Source organism: Oncorhynchus kisutch, linkage group LG17 (genome assembly GCF_002021735.2).
Source record: "Oncorhynchus kisutch isolate 150728-3 linkage group LG17, Okis_V2, whole genome shotgun sequence".
NCBI classification, from domain to species: Eukaryota; Metazoa; Chordata; class Actinopteri; order Salmoniformes; family Salmonidae; genus Oncorhynchus; species Oncorhynchus kisutch.
The window spans coordinates 63933164-63959574 of NC_034190.2; the positions used below are offsets into that span (position 1 = coordinate 63933164).

Here is a 26411-nt window from a genome sequence, read left to right on the forward strand (position 1 = left end):
AGACAGAGGGGAATGGGAGACAGACAGACAGAGGGGAATGGGAGACAGACAGACAGAGGGACCGGGAGACAGACAGAGGGGAAGGGAGACAGACAGAGGGGAACGGGAGACAGACAGAGGGGAACGGGAGACAGACAGACAGAGGGGAAGGAGAGACAGGACAGACAGAGGGGAACGGGAGACAGACAGACAGAGGGGAACGGGAGACAGACAGAGGGGAATGGGAGACAGACAGAGGGGAATGGGAGACAGACAGAGGGGAATGGGAGACAGACAGAGGGGAATGGGAGACAGACAGACAGAGGGGAACGGGAGACAGACAGACAGAGGGGAACGGGAGACAGACAGAGGGGAACGGGAGACAGACAGAGGGGAACGGGAGACAGACAGAGGGGAACGGGAGACAGACAGAGGGAACGGGAGACAGACAGAGGGGAATGGGAGACAGACAGACAGAGGGGAACGGGAGACAGACAGAGGGGAACGGGAGACAGACAGAGGGGAACGGGAGACAGACAGAGGGGAACGGGAGACAGACAGAGGGGAACGGGAGACAGACAGAGGGGAACGGGAGACAGACAGAGAGGAACGGGAGACAGACAGAGGGGAACGGGAGACAGACAGAGGGGAACGGGAGACAGACAGAGGGGAACGGGAGACAGACAGAGGGGAACGGGAGACAGACAGAGGGGAACGGGAGACAGACAGAGGGGAACGGGAGACAGACAGAGAGGAACGGGAGACAGACAGAGGGGAACGGGAGACAGACAGAGGGGAACGGGAGACAGACAGAGGGGAACGGGAGACAGACAGAGGGGAACGGGAGACAGACAGACAGAGGGGAACGGGAGACAGACAGAGGGAACGGGAGACAGACAGAGGGGAATGGGAGACAGACAGAGGGGGGGAAATGGGAGGAGACAGGACAGACAGAGGGGAACGGGAGAAGACAGACAGAGGGAACGGGAAAGACAGAGGGGAACGGGAGACAGACAGAGGGGAATGGGGAGACAGACAGACAGAGGGGAACGGGAGGACAGACAGAGGGGAACGGAAGACAGACGACAGAGGGGAATGGGAGACAGTTACAGAGGGGAACGGAAGACAGACAGAAGGGGAATGGGAGACAGACAGAGGAGAATGGGAGACAGACAGACAGAGGGGAACGGGAGACAGACAGAGGGGAACGGGAGACAGACAGAGGGGAACGGGAGACAGACAGAGGGGAACGGGAGACAGACAGAGGGGAATGGGAGACAGACAGACAGAGAGGAACGGGAGACAGACAGACAGAGGGGAACGGGAGACAGACAGAGGGGAATGGGAGACAGACAGAGGGGAATGGGAGACAGACAGAGGGGAATGGGAGACAGACAGACAGAGGGGAACGGGAGACAGACAGACAGAGGGGAACGGGAGACAGACAGAGGGGAACGGGAGACAGACAGAGGGGAACGGGAGAGACAGACAGACGGGGAACGGGAGACAGACAGAGGGGAACGGGAGACAGACAGAGGGGAACGGGAGACAGACAGAGGGGAATGGGAGACAGACAGACAGAGGGGAACGGGAGACAGACAGAGGGGAACGGGAGACAGACAGAGGGGAACGGGAGACAGACAGAGGGAACGGGAGACAGACAGAGGGGAACGGGAGACAGACAGAGAGGAACGGGAGACAGACAGAGGGGAACGGGAGACAGACAGAGGGGAACGGGGGGATAACGGGAGACAGACAGAGGGGACCGGGAGCCAGACAGACAGAGGGGAACGGCGAGACAGACAGAGGGGAATGGGAGACAGACAGAGGGGAATGGGAGAACAGACAGAGGGGAATGGGAGACAGACAGACAGAGGGGAACGGGAGGACAGACAGACAGAGGGGAACGGGAGACAGACCGAGGGGGAACGGGAGACAGACAGAGGGGAACGGGAGACAGACAGAGGGGAACGGGAGACAGACAGAGGGGAACGGGGAGACAGACAGAGGGGAATGGGAGACGGACAGACAGAGGGGAAGGGAGACAGACAGAGGGGGAACAGGAGACAGACAGAGGGGAACGGGAGACAGACAGAGGGGGGAAGACAACGAGGGAATGGGAGACAGACAGAGGGGAACGGGAGACAGACAGAGGGGAATCGGGAGAAGACAGACAGAGGGGAACGGGAGACAGACAGAGGGGAACGGGAGACAGACAGAGGGGAACGGGAGACAGACAGAGGGGAACGGGAGACAGACAGAGGGGAACGGGAGACAGACAGAGGGGAACGGAAGACAGACAGAGGGGAATGGGAGACAGACAGACAGAGGGGAACGGGAGAACCACAGAGGGGAACGGGAGACAGACAGAGGGGAACGGGAGACAGACAGAGAGGAACGGAGACAGACAGAGGGGGAACGGGAGACAGACATAGAGGGAACGGGAGACAGACAGAGGGGAACGGGAGACAGACAGAGGGAAACGGAAGACAGACAGAGGGGAATGGGAGACAGACAGACAGGACAGAGGGGAACGGGAGGACAGACAGAGGGGAATGGGGAGACAGACAGACAGAGCGGGAATGGGAGACAGACAGAGGGGAACGGGAGACAGACAGAGGGGAACGGGAGACAGACAGAGGGGAACGGGAGACAGACAGAGGGGAACGGGAGACAGACAGAGGGGAACGGGAGACAGACAGAGGGGAACGGGAGACAGACAGAGAGGAACGGAGACAGACAGAGGGGAACGGGAGAAGACAGAGGGGAACGGGAGACAGACAGAGGGGAACGGGAGACAGACAGAGAGGAACGGGAGACAGACAGAGAGGAACGGGAGGACAGACAGAGGGGAACGGGAGACAGACATAGGGGAAGAGCTTAAAAAGGACTCTGATATGATGACTAGATCTCTCGAGGGAGACACAGACAGAGAGATGCTGAACAATATGATCTCACTCTGAGATTTGCTGGGTTTCATGCGAGCCAATACACGTCCCCATAGATTTCTCCTAAGAATAATGTGCCGACAGGTCAAGGGGGCCAGCGAGCAGCATATCATATCCATCAACACAACCAAGCCCTCTCAGTGATTTCAGGCCTGCCTACCGCTCCCTACAGAATCCAATTGTGCCCTGCTGGCCTCTTCATTTGGACAGAGCTGAGCTGTTTAGAGCCAAACAAAATGGAACTCTGGGCTTTGTTTTATCAGAGATTGGCCTGTCTGTTTCTGTCAAACTGTATCTGGGCTGCATGCAGAGACTTGAATAAATGTGATAAATCGATTTAAGCTTTCACAACCAACTCCCAGAGGTGTGTGTTACTGCAGATACACCAGATCATTACACAGGGTGCTATTCATATCTGATGCTAGGAAATACTCAGAGCTCAGACAATTGATATTGTGTTTCGATCATAAGACAACAGTGTAACAAACAACAATAAACAGAACTATATTATGTAACTATGTAATTATATTACTAAGACGAAAGTTGTAAAGAGTAACACTCGATGGGTAGTATGAAGAAAGTTCCCAAGGTCTAGTCCTCTAGTGAGACACGGTGATAGAACTGTGCTTGATAGGACACCATGAACCTCTCAGAGGAGCTCAGTGGTAAAATGAAAGGGACTTTGAACCATGAAAAGGCTTTTGGAGTGTCTGCCTACTCCTGGGCCCTAATGTGGACGAGAAAGGAGAGTAGGGAGAGATGAGATACGCCAGGTCAGAAATCTGCTACGGAGTCACAGATAGTATCCACATACTGTAACTGAATCTTCATGGCTAATAATATTGCAGATGGGAGGAGGGGGGGGATTGTTTAAAGATGGTCATGTCGTGGATCTTAACATCCAAATTCAATATTTGATCAAATAATTGTATAAAAAATGTTTGATACCTGTTTGATAACTAAGCTGTTTGATTTGGAGTTTTAGGACCCCTTTAGGTATCACATTGTTTGGGGGACACATATTTAACACTTTATTTTTGTTGGCACTAAACTACCTCCATACTTGTATTTGTATGGGTTACCTTCCAACGAGTCCCATGACACTTGTGGGGGTCGTAGAGGAAAACGGAGAGTCTCATCTCTCCATAGACTGGTCATAATAGTTTGTAGCCAAACGGTTCGGATGCTACAGACGTTTTGGTGAGGATGTCTCATGGTCTGATAAACACCACTGTAGCTCAGACACTTTACAACGCAGGTGTGGGAGGGCGACGTAGGCGGTGTATTGAGGTGGTGAATTGCAACAAAAACATCTCTAGCTGAAACCGACTCATTTTGATGGGGATGGTTTAATTGTGTTACTAAGACTGACACACGGGTACGTCAATATACTCTTAAGGATATTGTATAAACTGTACAAAGAACTTGCTTTGCACCAAACATGAAACATGATCACTGACCACGTATTATGCTGACGTTGCCACGGGAGCTGTAGAGTCAGTACCTTCTCTGAAGGGGAGAACTAGGACAGCAGCATTAGATGACTGGGAATTATTAAAGAGAAAATACAGGAAGTGGAGCTGGCCCTGATGGTGTCATTGGACCAAACCCCACATGAAGAAGCCTTCACCAGGATCTCAACTCCTCTCCTCTGTGTAGAAATGATTCCCAGCCTCCATTAGAACGATCTGAGGCATCTAGAAATGAAGATTTAATACACTTTGAATAATTAAAGTAGGCGAGATCAGTGGCCGGCTTGGATCCCTGAGCAGGGGGCTGCGCCTGGGAGAACCGAAGAGAGGGCAGCCTGGCATTCAGCTACCCCTGCCAGGGAGAGCTAGAGAAGAGTTCGTCCAGTGCCAGTGTCGCAGCACAGTGGGGAGAACCCATATCTAATGGCGGAAGGTGAGAGACCATGAGACCGGCTTTCGCTAATTTAACATCGCAAAATAATTAAAGGTACAGTCTCAGACGTTTGTCCCATTCCGTAAGGCTGGCTGCAGTAGTGATGGAGTTGGCTGGTCTGTTCTGAGCCGTGACATTGGGGATGGAGACAGCCAAAGTTGAGCAGGGCGGAGAGTTGGAGCCGGGGCTCTTTGGCAGGCCTTCTCCTCCCTCGCCTGTTCACAGTCTGTTTACTGTAGCGCTACTGCAGCTTACCAAGACGTCGTCGTTGGACACACTTCCTCTAGTGTGTGTGCATGCCTGTGTGTACTCACAGGAGAAATGCTTTCACAACATCAGAGAGACGAGAGAGGGAAGAGGGGGAAAAAAGCCAGATGAGACAGATTGTAAATTTGAGGGAAGGAAGGAATGATGCTTGGCAGACATGGAGGAGAGACAGGTGGCACTGAGGATGTCTGTCTAAATGCATGAATACAGTAACTTCAGAAACTATTGACCTTTTCCACATTTTGTTGTGTTACTTCCTGAATTTAAAATGGATTCCATTTAGATGTTTGTGTCACTGGCCAACACACAATAACTCATCATGTCAAATTGGAATCATGTTTTTCCCCCCAAAATACAAATGTATTAAAAATGAAAAGCTGAAATGCCTTGAGTCAATAAGTATTCAACCCAATTGTAAAGACAAGCCTAAATAAGTCCAGGACTAAAAATGTGCTTAACAAGTCACATAATAAGTTGCATGGACTCTCTCTCGTGATCTGTTTAATGACTACCTCATCTTTGTAACCAACAAAACACATGCAATTATCTGTAAGGTCCCTCAGTCAAGCAGTGAATTTCAAACACTAATTCAACCACAAAGACCAGCGAAATATACGACGCCTTGCAAAGAAGGGCACCTATTGTAGATGGGTAAAACAAAGCAGACATTGAATATCCCTTTGAGCACGGTGAAGTTATTCATGACTAATTATTCATTTGGAATGTGTATCAATACACCCAGTTACAGGCGTCCTTCTTAACTCTATTGTTGGAGAGGAAGGAAACCAGTCAGGGATTTCCCATGCAAAAATATGGCAAAGCAATTCACTTTTTGTCCTAAATACAAGGTATTATGTTTGAGGCAAATCCAATACAACATTACAGATTACCATTCTCCATATTTTTAAGCATAGTGGTGGCTGCATCATGGTATGGGTATGCTTGTAATAATTAAAGACTGGGGAGGTTTTCAGGATAAAAAAATAAATGGAGCTAAGCACAAGCAAAATCTGAGAGAAAAACCTGGTTCAGTCTGCTTTCCACCAAACCCTGGGAGAGGAATTCACCTTTCAGCAGGACAATAAGCTAAAACACAAGGGCAAATCTACACTGGAGTTTCTTACCAATGAGACAGTGAATGTTCCTGAGTGGCAGAGTTACAGTTTTAAATTACATCTGTTTGAAAATCTATTGCAAGATCTGAAAATGGTTGTCTAGCAATAATCAACAACAAATTCGACAGAGCTTGAAGAATTTTTAAAAGAATAATGGGCAAATGTTGCACAAACCAGGTGTGGAAAGCTCTTACCTAGAAAGACTCACAGCTGCAATCGATTCAAACATATATTGACTCAGGGGGCTGAATACTTATCTAATCTTGTAATATTTCTCTAATTTTGACATTACAGAGTATTTTGTGTAGATCGTTGACAAAAAAATGACAATTAAATCCATTTGAATCCCACTTTGTAACACAACAAAAAAGTCAAGTGGTGTGAATACTTTCTAAAACCCCTGTACATACTTTATCAGACATGCAACTCTATACATGCTATCTCATTTACAATCAATGACAACATGCATTAACTACCATATAAGAGTCAACCAAAGCTAGCCTAGCGTGTAATACTGTATCTTAATCAAAGGAAGTACACTAGGCCTATATTTTACCCCCCAGAGCAGTTAATGGGGGTGACAGGAGGAGAACAGAGACTTACACATTACTTCACTCTGTCACTTTGATACATCTTCTAATTAGCAGCAGATAGACTAATGTTAGTTTATCCAGACTTCTCCATTTTTACATTTGTACAGCCAAAGCTGCTCTAATTGTTATAAATTGGACAAGGAAAAGTATCACCCATTATTCCCTAATGGGTGATATAATACAGTGTAACTGAATGTAAGGAACTCCATAGGGACTTATGGTATAATCAGGTTTTGGATAAGTCGGAAGTTTACATACACCATAGCCAAATACATTTACTCAGTTTTTCACAATTCCTTTTATTTAATCCAAGTAAGAATTCCCTGTCTTAGGTCAGTTAGGTTCACCACTTTATTTTAAGAATGTGAAATGTCAGAATAATAGTAGAGAGAATGATTTATTTAAGCTTTTATTTCTTTCATCACATTCCCAGTGGGTCAGAAGTTTACATACACTCAATTAGTATTTAGTAGCATTGCCTTTAAATTATTTAACTTGGGTCAAACATTCCAGGTAGCCTTCCAAAAGCTTCCCACAATAAGTTGGGTGAATTTTGGCCCATTCCTCCTGACAGAGCTGATATAACTGAGTCAGGTTTGTACACCTCCTTGCTCGCACACGAGTTTTCAGTTCTGCCCACACATTTTCTATGGGATTGAGGTCAGAGCTTTGTGATGGCCACTCCAATACCTTGACTTTGTTGTCCTTAAGCCATTTTCCACAACTTTGGAAGTATGCTTGGGGTCATTGTCCATTTGGAAGACCCATTTGCGACCAAGCTTGAACTTCCTGACTGATGTCTTGAGATGTTGCTTCAATATATCCACATCATTGTCCATCCAGATGACGCCATCTATTTTGTGAAGTGCACCAGTCCCTCTTGCAGCAAAGCACCCCCATAACATGATGCTGCCACCCCCGTGCTTCACGGTTGGGATGGGGATTTTCAGCTTGAAAGCCTCCCCCTTTTTCCTCCAAACATAACGATGGTCATTATGGCCAACAGATACATTTTTGTTTCATCAGACCAGAGGACATTTCTCCAAAAAGTACAATCTTTGACCCCATGTGCAGTTGCAAACCATAGTCTGGCTTTTTTTATGGCTGTTTTGGAGCAGTGGCTTCTTCCTTAATTGAGCGGCCTTTCCGGTTATGTCAATATAGGACTTGGTTTATTGTGGATATAGATACATTTGTACCTGTTTCCTCCAGAATCTTCACAAGGTCCTTTGCTGTTGTTCTGGGATTGATTTGCACTTTTCCCACCTTCCACTCCTTCCTGAGCGGTATGACGGCTGCGTGGTCCCACGGTGCTCATACTTGCGTATTATTGTTTGTACAGATGAACGTGGTACCTTCAGGCATTTGGAAATTGCTCCCAAGGATGGGAAGGATGTGGAGGTCTACAATTGTTTTTCTGAGGTCTTGGCTGATTTCTTTAGATTTTCCCATGATGTTAAGCATAGAGGCACTGAGTTTGCAGGTAGGCCTTGAAATACATCCACAGGTACACCTCCAATTGACTCAAATGATGTCAATTAACCTATCCGAAGCTTCTAAAGCCATGACATCATTTTCTGGAATTTTCCAAGCTGTTTAAAGGCTGTCAACTTAGTGTATATAAACTTCTGACCCACGGGGATTGTGATACAGTGAATTATAAGTGTAATTGTAAACAATTGTTGGAAAAATGACTTGTGTCATGCACAAAGTAGATGTCCTAACCGACTTGCCAAAACTATAGTTCGTTGACAAGAAATTTATGGAGTGGTTGAAAAACGAGTTTTAATGACTCCAACCTAAGTGTATGTAAACGTCCGACTTCAACTGTATGTATATTATATATCTCCTATCAGAGATTTGAACCTTTGACTGATCCCAATTCTGTACTGATTCCATCCCAATGTTGGAGACTGGCTTCAAACTGACAGAGAGACAGACAGCCACTACCTCTACCAGACCAACAAACCCACAGCCACTGTCCATGACAACACATTAGTTTGTTTCAATGTTAGTTTGTTTGTTTGTTTATTCATTTCTCCTGATGGGTTTCTCAAGTGCGGCTTTACTCGAGCAATTTTCTGCCTGGTCGGATTTAATGTGCGCCTTTGTTTATCGTCTGTCGTGCGGATGCTGATTGATATACATTTGATTTGCAAATGTTACTCATTACATCGAGGACTTAGTTACAATGCTGGTGGACACACAACGATGAGAAATGCATTTTGGCATATCAGTGGGCACAACGATAACAGAGTGACTTGGCAAAAGAGCGATGATGGAATAAATCTCGGACTTATTTACACATTATGTCAAAATGTTGCATACCTTTCCTTCCCACTCAAAACCCATTTTCCATTTAAATCTATTGTTTCGTATACATTTTGGGTTCAAGTTAACTCTTTCTGTTATCGACAATGGTGCATAAAAAGTCCATCAAAAAAGAAAGAAACATAAAATAACGGCATCTGTGTGTAACACGCCTATTGAGATGGACTGGCCATGTAACCATGGTAACCTATGCACCAAAAGGAGAACATATCAGTGCTGGGAGTACAGAGTATGTGTGTGGTTTGGTTGGATTACAGCTCAGCTCAGGGGGAACAACAAGCTGTCCGATTGACTTTCAGTACCACGACTGATGCCATATTTAGTCTTCGATTTTGACCAACACCACAACACCAACACACTTCATTTTATCTGTTGTCGCTTAACTGTGCCCCCTTTACTCTACGCTCTGTTAGAGAGTTACTTAATTCTTTCACACAACCTTTCCCCCAAATCAGCCCCCCCCCACAGCCTAGCCCCTCCACCACCTTGTATGAACGCATGCCAAATTCTCTTCTCTGAGATGAAACACTTTGCTGCGTTTTCCGCTGGAGCTTTGCAAGCAGTGAGAAAGTGAGCATTGGTTTTTACAGTAACAGAATGTTAATCCTAAACTGGACTCAGGGGTAAACGTAATATAATAAACGTATCTCAGAGAAACTCCAATTAGTATGATATGTTACGTTTTGTATGGTTTGTATTCATTTGTGGATATCCATCATCCATTTCGATGAAATGTTACGAATTACACTTCGTATGATTGCAATTCATACAATGTTATGAATTTGCGTATGATACACTATATACATATGATAGACGTATGATACGTGTAATAGAACATATATAAGTATGTGGACACCTCCTCAAATTAGTGGATTCGGCTATTTCACCCACACCCATTGCTGACAGGTGTAAAACATTTTGCACACAGCCATGTAATCTCCATAGACAAACACTGGCAGTAGAGTGGCCTTACTGAAGTGCTCAGTGACTTTCAACATGGCACCATCATAGGATGCCACCTTTCAAACAAGTCAGTTTGTCAAATTTATGCCTTGGTCAACTGCCCTGGTCAACTGACACTGCTGTTATTGTGGAGTGGCAACGTCTAGGAGCAACAACGGCTCAGCAGCGAAGTGGTAGGCCACACAAGCTCACAGAAGGGGACCGCCGAATGCTCAGTTGCAACATTCACTACCGAGTCCCAAACTGCCTCTGGAAGCAACGTCAGCACAATAACTGCTTGCCAGGAGCTTCATGCACGAGCAGCTGCACACAAGCCTAAGATCACCATGCACAATGCCAAGCATCGGCTGGAGTGGTGTAAAGCTGGACTAGTGGAAACACGTTCTCTGGAGTGATGAATCACGCTTCACCATCTGGTAGTCCAACAGGCAAAACAGGGTTTGTGGGATGCCAGGACAACGCTACCTGTTCAAATGCATAGTACCAACTATGAAGTTTGGTGGAGGAGGAATTATGGAGGGCATGCTGTCCGGTCCTCTGGCAGTCTCTATGGGGGTGCCACAGGGTTCAATTCTCGGGCCGACTCTTTTCTCTGTGTATATCAATGATGTTGCTCTTGCTGCGGGCGATTCCCTGATCCACCTCTACGCAGACGACACCATTCTATATACTTTCGGCCCGTCTTTGGACACTGTGCTATCTAACCTCCAAACAAGCTTCAATGCCATACAACACTCCTTCCGTGGCCTCCAACTGCTCTTAAACGCTAGTAAAACCAAATGCATGCTTTTCAACCGGTCGCTGCCTGCACCTGCATGCCCGACTAGCATCACCACCCTGGATGGTTCCGACCTAGAATATGTGGACGTCTATAAGTACCTAGGTGTCTGGCTAGACTGCAAACTCTCCTTCCAGACTCATATCAAACATCTCCAATCGAAAATCAAATCAAGAGTCGGCTTTCTATTCCGCAACAAAGCCTCCTTCACTCAAGCCGCCAAGCTTACCCTAGTAAAACTGACTATCCTACCGATCCTCGACTTCGGCGATGTCATCTACAAAATGGCTTCCAACACTCTACTCAGCAAACTGGATGCAGTCTATCACAGTGCCATCCGTTTTGTCACTAAAGCACCTTATACTACCCACCACTGCGACTTGTATGCTCTAGTCGGCTGGCCCTCGCTACATATTCGTCACCAGACCCACTGGCTCCAGGTCATCTACAAGTCTATGCTAGGTAAAGCTCCGCCTTATCTCAGCTCACTGGTCACGATGGCAACACCCATCCGTAGCACGCGCTCCAGCAGGTGTATCTCACTGATCATCCCTAAAGCCAACACCTCATTTGGCCGCCTTTCGTTCCAGTACTCTGCTGCCTGTGACTGGAACGAATTGCAAAAATCGCTGAAGTTGGAGACTTTCATCTCCCTCACCAACTTCAAACATCAGCTATCTGAGCAGCTAACCGATCGCTGCAGCTGTACATAGTCTATTGGTAAATAGCCCACCCTTTTCACCTACCTCATCCCCGTACTGTTTTTATTTATTTACTTTTCTGCTCTTCTGCACACCAATATCTCTACCTGTACATGACCATCTGATCTTTTATCACTCCAGTGTTAATCTGCAAAATTGTAATTATTTGCCTACCTCCTCATGCCTTTTGCACACATTGTATATAGACCCCCCCTTCGTTTTCTACTGTGTTATTGACTTGTTAATTGTTTACTCCATGTGTAACTCTTTGTTGTATGCTCACACTGCTATGCTTTATCTTGGCCAGGTCGCAGTTGCAAATGAGAACTTGTTCTCAACTAGCCTACCTGGTTAAATAAAGGTGAAATAAAAAATAAAAAAAATAAATGGTCTGGGGCTTTGTTTCATGGTTTGGGCTAGGCGCCTTAGTCCCAGTGAAAGGAAATCTTAACGCTACAGCATACAATGACATTCTAGACGATTCTGTGCTTCCAAAGTTGTGGCTACAGTTTGGGGAAGGCCCTTTCCTGTTTCATTGTGACAATGCACTGTGCACAAAGCGAGGTCCATACAGAAATGGTTTGTGGAGATCGGTGTGGAAGAACTTAACTGGCCTGCACAGAGCCCTTACCTCAACCCCATCAAACACCTTTGATCAATGGTTGGTTGAGATCGGTGTGGAAGAACTTGACTAGGATGAATTGGGAATGCCGACTGCGAGCCAGGCCTAATCGCCCAACATCAGTGCCCGACCTCACTAACGCTCTTGTGGCTGAAAGGAAACAAGTCCCCCCAGCAATGCTCCGACATCAAGATGAAAGCCTCCCCAGAAGAGTAGAGGATTTTATAGCAGCAAAAGGGGGACTAACTCCATGTTAATGTCAATGATTTTGGAATGAGATGTTCGAAGAGCAAGTGTCCACATACTTTTGGTCATGTAGTGTATGTTGTGGCTAACATTAGCTAGGTGGCTAACGTTAGCTAGGCTAGGGGTTAGGGGGTTAAGGTTAGGTTCAAGGTTAGGAGTTAGGTTAAAGGGTTAAGGTTAGGGTGAGCTAACATGCTAAGTAGTTGCAAAGTAGCTCAAAAGTAGTAAGAAGTTACAATTAGCTAAAATGCTAAAGTTGTCTGTGATGAAATTCGAACACACAACCTTTGGGTTGCAAGACATTCGGGTTAACCACGCCAACCAGACACACTACTATCCTTCTCACATATCATCCTAATTCTAGTCTATTAGACCAAGCTGTAAATATATGTAATGTCCTCTTAAAGTGAGAGAGAGAACGAGAGAGAGAGAGAGAGAGAGAGAGAGAGAGAGAGGAAGAGAGAGAGAGACAGAGAGAGAGACAGAGAGAGAGACAGAGAGAGGAAGAGACAGAGAGAGAGAGCGAGAGAGAGAGAGAGAGAGACAGAGACAGAGAGAGAGAGAGTGAGAGAGAGAGAGAGAGAGCGAGAGGAAGAGAGAGAGAGAGAGCGAGAGAAAGAGAGAGAGAGAGGAAGAGAGAGAGAGTGAGAGAGAGAGAGGAAGAGAGAGAGATAGAGAGAGAGAGGAAGAGAGAGAGATAGAGAGAGAGAGGAAGAGAGAGAGAGAGAGAGAGGAAGAGAGAGAGAGCGAGAGAGAGAGAGAGAGAGAGAGAGAGAGAGAGAGAGAGAGAGAGAGAGAGAGGAAGAGAGAGAGAGAGAGAGAGCGAGAGGAAGAGGAAGAGAGAGGCAGAGAGAGAGAGAGAGAGAGAGAGGAAGAGAGAGAGAGAGAGACAGAGAGAGAGCGTGAGAGGAAGAGAGAGAGAGAGAGAGAGAGAGAGAGAGAGAGAGTGAGAGAGAGAGAGAGAGAGCATGTACAGCGCTGTGCTACGCTGAGGAGATAAAAGCCGTGGCCCTTAATTGGATTGAGGTAGGATACCTCATGACCAATTAATATCATAAATAAACCACAACGTAACCCAGACGCATGGGAAAGGTGTTCCGCCAGCGAAGAGATAAGGAACCTACTCTGCCCGCAGCCAAGACAAACACATGTATACATCAGGTGCATTCACAGATGCTCGAAGCACTGAACAGCAGAACCCGGTGTGTGAACAGATCAGGGTTTCACGTCCCCCCAGGTCACTTAACATGGATGTAAATGTGAATTTACACTTTTAAATAGGTGATTGTCACAGGGATCAGTGAGTTGGGAGATTAAGGTTTGGAGGGTGAAGGAGAATTAGTTTGTTTGTTATAGTTGGCATGTGTGTGACTGAGTTTGTGATTTGTTTTGTACATTTTTGTACAGTGTGTATATGTGTTTGTGTGTGTGCGTGCGTGTGTGTGATGGAGTGTCAGTAAACAGTTCACTCTTCTACAACACCACTGAGCGTGCACTTTGTCTTGGCATTCCACGGTCAGGCCGGGAGAGAGAGAGAGAGAGAGAGAGAGAGAGAGGGAGAGAGAGAGAGAGAGAGAGAGAGAGGGAGAGAGAGAGAGAGAGAGAGAAAGAGGGAGAGAGAGAGGGAGGGAGAGAGAGAGAGAGAGAGAGAGAGAGAGAGAGAGAGAGGGAGGGAGAGAGGGAGAGAGGGAGGGAGAGAGGGAGGGAGGGAGGGAGAGAGAGAGAGAGGGAGAGGGAGAGGGAGAGGGAGAGCAGGGGATGAGATTAATATTGGTTTTCATGCAAATGCAACATTTGGAAATGTAGAACACGGTACAATTTGCATAGTCATTCACCCTGGCCTGTTTATAAGTGCATAAATCCAGGACTGGTTTTTATTTAAACAGCTCCTGCTGAACCACTCATAGCTTCACTCTGAGGCCCAGGCATGGTGGGTCGACAATACCAAGACCCCAGCTGGGGACTACTGGACATCAGCCAGCACGTGGATCGCTCTCATCAACGGGAGGAAGTGTGTGTGTGAGAGTGTGTGTACGTGCATGTTTGTGAAAGGTTTTACAGTGTATGAGTGGCTATGACACTGACTGGTGTCATCAATGTAATGTGTTGCTGAAGAGATGGTTGTTACACAGGGAGACCGTGTGCAGTATTTTGGGACAGAGGGGGATCTCTCACCTCTGACACGTTCACCCGGCCCTCCTGGAAGGAGCAGTCGTTGGCGTTCTGAGTGCACATGTGGCGGTATTTACACCAGTGGCAGGGGAACGAGCCATTGACACATGACAGACACCTGCAAACAGAGAGACAGAGCGAGTGATTGAGTCACTGCATTGAATCTAAAACAAATAAACAGAACAAAAACACATTCATAGACTGTTTAAACGTCCGTCCTAACAACCTCCTCTCAGTCTCACATATTTCTGTTCTAACCACTATCAACATCTATCTCCATGTTGAAGAGGTGAATGAGAGGAGGAGGGACATATACAAGGCTGATTAGGATGAGTGACTGTGGACTATTCATCCTTTATCAACAGCTACTGAGAGGTAGACAGTGAAAGAGATGAAAACAGAAAGATAGACAGGAAGAGCGGAAACAGGTAAACAGGTAGATTAGATGAAAAGAGGGATGAGAGGAAGAAGGAGAAAAGTATATAGCTGGACTAAGTCGTTATATTGACCGACAGCACTGTCCTAATCAGATGTGTGACAATGTTTTCTACTCTAGAGTTAGGATGAATCTCATATGACTGAAAAAACAAGCTAGGTGTCCTGTGGTCACACACATACACATCAACAACTGTATGATACACACATCAACAACTGTATGATACACACATCAACAATTGTATGATATACACATCAACAACTGTATGATACACACATCAACAATTGTATGATACACACATCAACAACTGTATGATACACACATCAACAACTGTATGATACACACACACACATCAACAACTGTATGATACACACATACACATCAACAACTGTATGATACACACATCAACAATTGTATGATACACACATCAACAACTGTATGATACACACACAGACATCAACAACTGTATGATACACACATCAACAACTGTATGATACACACATCAACAACTGTATGATACACACATCAACAACTGTATGATACACACATCAACAGCTGTATGATACACACATCAACAGCTGTATGATACACACATCAACAACTGTATGATACACACATCAACAACTGTATGATACACACATACACATCAACAACTGTATGATACACACATCCACATCAACAATTGTATGATACACACATCAACAACTGTATGATACACACATCAACAATTGTATGATACACACATCAACAACTGTATGATACACACATCAACAACTGTATTATACACACACACACACATCAACAACTGTATGATACACACACACATCAACAACTGTATGATACACACATCAACAACTGTATGATACACACACAGACATCAACAACTGTATGATACACACATCAACAACTGTATGATACACACATCAACAACTGTATGATACACACAACAACTGTATGATACACACATCAACAGCTGTATGATACACACATCAACAGCTGTATGATACACACATCAACAACTGTATGATACACACATCAACAACTGTATGATACACACATACACATCAACAACTGTATTATACACACATCAACAACTGTATGATACACACATACACATCAACAACTGTATTATACACACATCAACAACTGTATGATACACACATACACATCAACAACTGTATTATACACACATCAACAACTGTATGATACACACATACACATCAACAACTGTATTATACACACATCAACAACTGTATGATACACACATACACATCAACAACTGTATGATACACACATACACATCAACAACTGTATGATACACACATCAACAACTGTATGATACACACATCAACAATTGTATGATACACACATCAACAACTGTATGATACACACATCAACAACTGTATGATACACACATCAACAGCTGTATGATACACACATCAACAACAGTATGATACACACATCAACAACTGTATTATACACACACACACATCAACAACTGTATGATACACACACACACATCAACAACTGTATGATACACACATCAACAACTGTATGATACACACATCAACAACTGTATGATAAACACATACACATCAACAACTGTATGATACACACATCAACAACTGTATGATACACACATCAACAACTGTATGATACACACATCAACAACTGTATGATACACACACACACATCAACAACTGTATGATACACACATACACATCAACAACTGTATGATACACACACACATCAACAACTGTATGATACACACATACACATCAACAACTGTATGATACACACATACACATCAACAACTGTATGATACACACACACACATCAACAACTGTATGATACACACATACACATCAACAACTGTATGATACACACATACACATCAACAACTGTATGATACACACACACACATCAACAACTGTATGATACACACATACACATCAACAACTGTATGATACACACATCAACAACTGTATGATACACACATCAACAACTGTATGATACACACATCAACAACTGTATGATACACACATCAACAACTGTATGATACACACATCAACAACTGTATGATAAACACATACACATCAACAACTGTATGATACACACATACACATCAACAACTGTATGATACACACATCAACAACTGTATGATACACACATCAACAACTGTATGATACACACACACACACAACAACTGTATGATACACACATACACATCAACAACTGTATGATACACACATCAACAACTGTATGATACACACATCAACAACTGTATGATACACACACACACACATCAACAACTGTATGATACACACATACACATCAACAACTGTATGATACACACACACATCAACAACTGTATGATACACACATACACATCAACAACTGTATGATACACACATACACATCAACAACTGTATGATACACACATCAACAACTGTATGATACACACATACACATCAACAACTGTATGATACACACACACACATCAACAACTGTATGATAAACACATACACATCAACAACTGTATGATACACACATCAACAACTGTATGATACACACACATCAACAACTGTATGATACACACACACATCAACAACTGTATGATACACACACACATCAACAACTGTATGATACACACACACATCAACAACTGTATGATACACACACACACATCAACAACTGTATGATACACACATCAACAACTTTATGATACACACATCAACAACTGTATGATACACACATCAACAACTGTATGATACACACATCAACAACTGTATGATACACACATCAACAACTGTATGATACACACATCAACAACTGTATGATACACACATCAACGACTGCATGACTGTATGATACACACATCAACGACTGCATGACTGTATGATACATACACAGAAGGAACACACTATATTGCTTCAGGAATTGGCTTGGTTAAATTGTAGAGTTACAGCAGTAACATTCATTGATTGACTTTACAAGAAACACAAACACAACATGATTTGTATTATATTATTTCACTCTCACAGAACATTTAAAAGAACGATCAGCCTCTTTCGAATCAAAACTTAACGGCAAGGTTTTTCACACAACAAAAACAACACTTCAGGGTAGAGGCTCTTACTGCTGGTATACAAACTCATTAAGATCCATTCTGCTGGTGATTTGTCCAATTAACTTATTTAACGATCATTGCGAAGCAACATTAGAATACAACACAGCCCTCTAGGATACGACAAGCTCCTTAATGAAACATGTGACTCAGTTAATTGACCAATCAGCCTCTAGAATAGATGTCCAGGACCAACCCTTGCCTCTGAGGCTCCTGGCTCATCTACCTCAAACTATTAAAGTCACTTCGATAGAGTAACTTACTTCAGGAAGAATGTGTCAGTATGTGTCCATGTGATTATTGCACCTCGGAGCTAACAGTATAGTGCGGTAGGAGTGCAAGGTCAAAGGGTAAAGCACATTGAAGCATCTGTGTAAGCCACTGAAAGGTGTGAGCAGAGCAGAACAGAGCAATGTTTTCCTCTTCCAGATACCATGTCTCCAAAAGACAGTAAAATAACCACAGAGAGGAAAATGACTAGAGCGATATACTCCTCCTTCCTATTCAACATGTTCAAAGGTTTACATTCAAATAAGCTGCAAGGCCCAGATAAGCCTGATTTTTCTCCAGACTCCCTTTTCCTTAGTTCAGAAAGCATAAATGAACATGGATTACCAGCAGCCTCAACAAGGTTGTTATAGCTACAGGAGAGTAAAAATGGGATAAAATAAAATACATGCATTAGTTTGACTCCACTCTGCTTCGCCCCACATAAACACATTGATTTCTCAAAAATCTTTATGAGTTCTACAAAGCCCTTCAACTTGCCTCCTACCCCCATATTCCAGTGACTAAATGAGGCATGTGTAGTAGAGCTACAGACTACTATAATAAGCAGGACCCACTACCATCCTAGCTCTACGGGATAAAGTCTATAATCGATTCCTGTATGTGTGTTTCTATGGGGAGGAAGGGAGGGGAGGGAGAGAGAGAGAGAGAGAGAGTGAGAGGAGAGAGAGAGGGAGAGAGGGAGAGGGAGAGAGAGAGAGAGAGAGAGAGAGAGGGAGAGAGAGAGAGAGAGAGAGAGAGAGAGGGAGAGAGGGAGAGAGGGAGAGGGAGAGAGAGAGAGAGAGAGAGAGAGAGAGAGAGAGAGAGGGTGGGTGGGTGGGTGGGTGGGTGGATTTGTGCTATGCTAACAGCCTGCTATTTGTTTGCTTCTGAAGGGATAATACCTTCTAGTCTCCAGACATCTGGGTCTATCGATCCCAGCTAGATCCAGACAGAAGAGGGGGGCAATGCTCTTTGAACCCTGCTGATTCTCAGCACCACACTGAGAGACGTACAGGGACACACACAGAGACACACCGGGGAGCTACTGCATGTCCTACAGCAGGAAGTCTCTGCAGTGCTCTGAGTGTGCTACTGCAAACAAGTCAATGTTTCCTGGCTGCTAATCAGACCACCCAGGACCACAGAGTACATGACAACGTCATCAAATATAGAATCTGTTTACATACTGTAGTGTATATATATTACAGAATCTGTTTCTTTAAGTCTATATACTGTAGTGTATATATATTACAGCATCTGTTTCTTTAAGTCTATATACTGTAGTGTATATATATTACAGCATCTGTTTCTTAAGTCTACATACTGTAGTGTATATATATTACAGAATCTGTTTACATACTGTAGTGTATATATATTACAGAATCTGTTTACATACTGTAGTGTATATATATTACAGAATCTGTTTCTTTAAGTCTACATACTGTAGTGTATATATATTACAGAATCTGTTTCTTAAGTCTACATACTGTAGTGTATATATATGACAGAATCTGTTTACATACTGTAGTGTATATATATTACAGAATCTGTTTCTTTAAGTCTACATACTGTAGTGTATATATATTACAGAATCGGTTTCTTAAGTCTATATACTGTAGTGTATATATATTACAGAATCTGTTTACATACTGTAGTGTATATATATTACAGAATCGGTTTCTTAAGTCTATATACTGTAGTGTATATATATTACAGAATCGGTTTCTTAAGTCTATATACTTTAGTGTATATATATTACAGAATCTGTGTCTTAAGTCTATATACTTTAGTGTATATATATTACAGAATCTGTTTCTTAAGTCTACATACTGTAGTGTATATATATTACAGAATCTGTTTACATACTGTAGTGTATATATATTACAGAATCTGTTTACATACTGTAGTGTATATATATTACAGAATCTGTTTACATACTGTAGTGTATATATATTACAGAATCTGTTTCTTAAGTCTATATACTGTAGTGTATATATATGACAGAATCTGTTTACATACTGTAGTGTATATATATTACAGAATCTGTTTACATACTGTAGTGTATATATATTACAGAATCTGTTTCTTAAGTCTATATACTGTAGTGTATATATATGACAGAATCTGTTTACATACTGTAGTGTATATATATTACAGAATCTGTTTACATACTGTAGTGTATATATATTACAGAATCTGTTTCTTAAGTCTACATACTGTAGTGTATATATATTACAGAATCTGTTTACATACTGTAGTGTATATATATTACAGCAGACCTACAGTAGACCTTTCCCAATGTAAACATGCTTTTCATTTCAGTATCAGCAAACAGACAGATACATAGATATAATTATCATATTCAATTACGGCTTTCTTTGTCTCTGGTTAAATTACAAACATGCTTCACTGTTTCAATGCTGCCTATTCAGGAGCTGGGTGAATGAACACTTCCAGGCTGAGGGACTCTGAGTCTGTTTCCTTTGTTCTGCCTGGTTCAGGAGGAAAGGTAGAGGTAGATGAGAGAAGAGGGAGAGGTAGTGGAAAGGGATTGAGAGATCCAGACTATTAGACAGTACTGCCAGGCAGAGTGGCATCATGTCTGGACCAGAGCCTTATCACTCACCCTCTGCTGGCTGGTAATATCACACCTGAACCTGGGCAATAACAAACTCATCTTCCCCGCTCTATCTCAAATCTAACAACTCATAACATCTATCAGATGCCTGGCAATTTCTCTGTTCTCTATTTGCTACCCTAACACCTACCGTGTGATCTCAGACAGATAGATCAGTATGCTCAGAGAACAAAGTCCATGTTAGATTGAAAATACTATTGGGATCATTGAAGTGAGAGTGGTCACCACAAAATAAGACCTCTTCCTCCCATCTTAACCATTCTTTACATTGATAGGATGTTATCAGAACGTTGGAGCCGTATGTTCTTGTCCTGTTACAACAGTGAAACGTCTCCAGGTGGTCAACCAACCAGGCCGGTCCAGTATTAGGGGAATAGCGTGAACACCCAGCCCTCCGACGAGAGCCTGTCGAGGGGTTTTCTGCTTTCCATGAGTGGGCCTTTTCAAGAGCTCCCAATCCCTGCATGCATTACATCCTTCCTTTCGTATTCTAATGGGGATTGTGGATTGGTTGAGGCGCTTCCTTTTAGCTCTCTGGACGCTGTATCCCGACACAATGGGCACAATCCATCTCTCCTTCACTTGCTTCATCCCCCTCTCCATCTCTTCCTCCACCCTCATCAGGTTGAAAATGCATTCAGTCCCTCACACGCTCAATTAAACTATTCCGGCTGTCTTTTTAATGCAAAACTCAAATATTATTACTGAGTATGTAAATACCCGGCGGGATAATTTGCCTTGCCAATTTCGTGCCCTCCCCACCCACAATGCCAGTCGCCTCTGAGGAAAAGCTATTTATTTCCCAGAGGGTGAGTTGGCATGCCCGGCCTGTTGGCAGCCTACACACGCTGGGGTCAGGGGTCAGGAGGGGAGTAGGTCAGGAGGTCGCGTGGGTTCTGTGTGGCTGATGAGGCTGGGCTGTTAAAACTAGACTGTAGTGTACTGTAATGTCCTGAGGGAGTGTGTTGCATACAGCACATCAAAGACCTCGCTACGCCTGCTTATTCAATGAGAGGGGAGAGAAAACGTGGGGGTGCTTCACCAGCCCTGTCATACACACACACACACATATACAGAGGCACATAAATAATCACACATTCTCTAGGTTCAAAGACATTGAACCAGGCCTTGATAAGAGGTCCAGGTGAACACTTTACATACGTTCTCCATTATGTCCAGCTCTAATGGGGCGCCAGGCCAGCTAATTAGGAGAATATTGCTATGCTAATGTATGCAGCTCACAGAGCAGGGGCCAGGAAATAAAAATCTGTTTGATAAATAAAAGCAGAGAGGAGGGGCACAGAACATCTGGACCGGCAGGAGAGAGGAGAGAAGGAGAGAGGAGAAAAGGAGAGAGGAGAGAAGGAGAGGGGGGTGAAGGAGAGAGGAGAGAAGGAGAGAGGAGAGAAGGAGAGAGGAGAGAAGGAGAGGGGGGTGAAGGAGAGAGGAGAGAAGGAGAGAGGAGAGAAGGAGAGGGGGGTGAAGGAGAGAGGAGAGAAGGAGAGAGGAGAGAAGGAGAGAGGAGAGAAGGAGAGGGGGGTGAAGGAGAGAGGAGAGAAGGAGAGGGGGGTGAAGGAGAGAGGAGAGAAGGAGAGAGGAGAGAAGGAGAGAGGAGAGAAGGAGAGAGGAGAGAAGGAGAGGGGGGGTGAAGGAGAGAGGAGAGAAGGAGAGAGGAGAGAAGGAGAGGGGGGTGAAGGAGAGAGGAGAGAAGGAGAGAGGAGAGAAGGAGAGGGGGGTGAAGGAGAGAGGAGAGAAGGAGAGGGGGGTGAAGGAGAGGGGGGTGAAGGAGAGAGGAGAGAAGGAGAGGGGGGTGAAGGAGAGGGGGGTGAAGGAGAGAGGACCAACAGGAGAGAGGACCAACAGGAGAGAGGAGAGAAGGAGAGAGGAGAGAAGGAGAGGGGGGTGAAGGAGAGGGGGGTGAAGGAGAGAGGACCAACAGGAGAGAGGAGAGAAGGAGAGAGGAGAGAAGGAGAGGGGGGTGAAGGAGAGGGGGGGTGAAGGAGAGAGGACCAACAGGAGAGAGGAGAGAAGGAGAGAGGAGAGAAGGAGAGGGGGGTGAAGGAGAGGGGGGTGAAGGAGAGGGGGGTGAAGGAGAGGGGCTGAAGGAGAGGGGGTGAAGGAGAGCATGAAAGGAAGAGATAGGTAGCATGAGGGGATAGGGGAGAGACAGAGGGAGGTGAGGGGAGTTAGAGGAGAGGAGATGGAAGAGTTATAGGGGAGGGACAGGATGAGGCGGATAGGGGAGTGGTAGAGGGAGGTGAGGGGAGGTAGAGGGAGGGAGGGAGAGGATGAGGAGGATAGGGGAGTGGTAGAGGGAGGTGAGGGGAGGTAGAGGGAGGAGGGAGAGGAGGATAGGGGAGTGGTAGAGGGGAGGAGATAAAGAAGATAAATAAGGGGAAAGGGGATGAGAGAGGAAGTGAGAGGAAAAGAAGAGAGGAAGGGAGAGAGAGAGAGATGAAAGATATAGTAATGGAATGGGAAATGATAAGGGTGAGAGCGGAGATGGGGGTCTTTGGTCCATATCTATGTTTAGTGAAAGGCAGAGCTAGGGGAGTGGGATAGAAACAGGGTCTGAGAGCCTCAAGGAAGGATGTGGAGAGAATGGGGTAGATGAAGGGAGGGAGGGAGGAAGAGAGGGAAAGAAAGAGATGGATCTCAGATGGAAAGTAACATAACTCAGTGTAGTAAAACATTATCAATGAATCAGAGGAGCTCCAAGTTATTAAGGAAATTACATTAAGAGTCTGATCTCATCAGCAGTAACACAGGCTACAGAACAGAGAGGAGAGGATATCTCTCTCTATATATACAGTATTTTTCTCTTTCTCTCTCTCTCTCTCACACAAACACACACACACACACACACACACACAATGACTTAAAACTGAACTTACGATTGGTGCACACTGCAGTTGTAGAAGACAAAGTCTACACTGGCAAACTTCTTCCCTGTCTCCTTAGACTTCAGATACAGCTTCACAGTGCGCTTGTCCCCTAGAAAGAGTCACAGTACATCAGTATGACACAATCTACACACAAACACATAATACAATAATGCTATTTTGTTAACAGACAGAGCAACTGATGTATATAACTAGCAAATAGCAGCATGAGGATGCCGTGGCTTCTTGTCTCACCCTGGTTGCGTGTGATGGGGGCGACCTCTCGTGTGGAAGGGGACATGCAGTAAATGCGTCCCCCAAAGATGCGTCCCTCTGTCTCAGTGTAGTCCTCAAAGGAGCAGTTGACCCCTGCCGAAAGGTTAGGCACATTCTGTGCCTGCAGCACCAGCTAGGAATACAGAGAGAGAGGAGAGTGTGAGGGACAAGTCAATGTGAGGACACACACTCTCAGTCACACAAATGCACGCACACACACACACTACACACACACAGTCTTGTACAACTAAACATGTGGGGTGACACAATTCAGTCCCGTTCAAAATCCTATTTTCCCTAACTCCTATCCCTAACCTGTACCCTAATCCTAACCTTAACCCAAAAACCTAACCTTAACCCTTAACCTAATCCTAGCTTCTAACCCTAACCCTACACACGCACACGCACACAGGATTTATTGTCAGGTGAGTTACCTGCACTTCGGACATGGTGACAGAGATGTTTCCAGGCTGGACACTGAGTTTGACGCACTGCTCCACTCGGGAGGCAAAACGCTGAGGCTCGTCAGCCCTCTCACAACGATCCTTCCTGGAACACCTGACAGAGAGAGAATTTTGGTTCTTCAGGTGACTTGATAGTATGGAGTTGAGAACATAGTCATGTCAGGAACGCAGCGTCAGAGCAGCTCCGTGTGGTCATACAGTACTTACACATTGTGGAGGACACACCAGCCACAGTGGGGATCTCCTGACCCCAGGCAGCCGCTGCAGGAGGAGTACTGCTCACAGCTCTCCACTGGAACACGGCTCACCTGGAAACACACAACACACACGGTTTACGTCATAGAATGCGGCAAGAGTTTACTGAGGGATTGGCTGAGTGTGAATCGAGTCTTTGTTGACGTATGTCATTCGCCTGACATACTGTGCAGTTTACGTTCTAAAAAACAGATGTTCACCTTAGATTAGACCTTGTCTCTGGCACATCTCAGCCCTGGTCTCTTTATGGTCGTGCTCATGGCTTGCGTGTTCTGTTTAGCGAGTCGGTGACAGACGGACAGCCGTGCTGCCTGGACTCAATCACCCCCTGGCCTGCACTGTTAAACGCAACCGTCTCCTCTCTCACTGGACACCAACATATTAGACTATTATTGGGCCTCTGTGTGTATTTGTGTGTGTGTGATTGGATGTGTGGATTGGATGCGAGCGAGCATGCGTCCATCCATGTGTGTGTGTGTGTGTCCGAGGGCAATCCGTGACAATGTTTGTGGGGCAGCTGTTGGGAGCCTGCAGCCCTGACCACAGTTATTCCTGTCACACTCAGATAGCAGAGAACACAGCTCCCACACTCCCAGCTGCTTCACTCAGGACTGGAGGTCAACAATTCCACATCCTGTATGTGTTCTGTGTCTTTTTCATCGTACTGGCTTGAATATAGTAGATAGGCTTTCTATTCATCCACATAAATAGCTCCACTGCACCAAACTGTTTGAGCAGAAACATTACAGACTGTAGGACTGTGAGAAACACATCTGGGGTCAGTAGGGAAGAGGAAGACAGAGAGTGTGTGTGTGTGTGTGTGTGTGTGTGTGTGTGTGTGTGTGTGTGTGTGTGTGTGTGTGTGTGTGTGTGTGTGTGTGTGTGTGTGTGTGTGTGTGTGTGCACATGTACAGTATGCAGACCTACTTCCGCACAGAGCAGCATCCCTTTCTTTCTGTCTCTCTCTCTCCACCTTTCTCTCACTGCCTGCCTGCATGACTGTTGGGTTCCACACATTCAGCAGGAGTCCACCTACACCACCTCACTGGGCTAGTATTACATTACAACCGCAGGCATCTTCTAAATCAAGTGTCAGAAATCAAACAGGATCAATTTAATCTGAGACCATTGAGGACTTCACTGCTGGGAGGACTGCAATTATTGACTAACAAGAGATAATCTAGTATGGAGCTGGACCTCTCTTTGAACGCTGATTGGCTGACAGCCATGGTATATCAGACCATATACCACATGTATGACAAAACATTTATTTTTACTGCTCTAATTACGTTGGTAACCAGTTTATAATAGCAATACGGCACCTCAGGGCTTTGTGGTATGTGGCCAACATACCACGACTAAGGGCTGTATCTAGGCACTTCACGTTGCGTCGTATGTAAGAACAACCCTTAGCCGGGGTATATTGGCCATATAGCACACCTC

At 44.9% G+C, this 26411-nt stretch overlaps 1 protein-coding gene across 2 annotated transcripts in view; it reads right to left on the minus strand.

Annotated features, from left to right (window-relative positions):
- The window catches only part of LOC109907019 (plexin-A1-like), a 274450-nt gene that overhangs the window by 84559 nt on the left and 163480 nt on the right, over positions 1 to 26411 (minus strand). For both annotated transcript variants that reach the window (XM_031794352.1, XM_031794351.1), the window contains exons 5-9: positions 24921 to 25021; positions 24684 to 24807; positions 24229 to 24382; positions 23986 to 24085; positions 14624 to 14738 (exon numbers count right to left, since the gene is read on the minus strand). In XM_031794352.1, coding sequence (XP_031650212.1) covers positions 14624 to 14738; positions 23986 to 24085; positions 24229 to 24382; positions 24684 to 24807; positions 24921 to 25021 — 594 coding nt within the window. The remainder of the gene's footprint in view (positions 1 to 14623; positions 14739 to 23985; positions 24086 to 24228; positions 24383 to 24683; positions 24808 to 24920; positions 25022 to 26411) is intronic.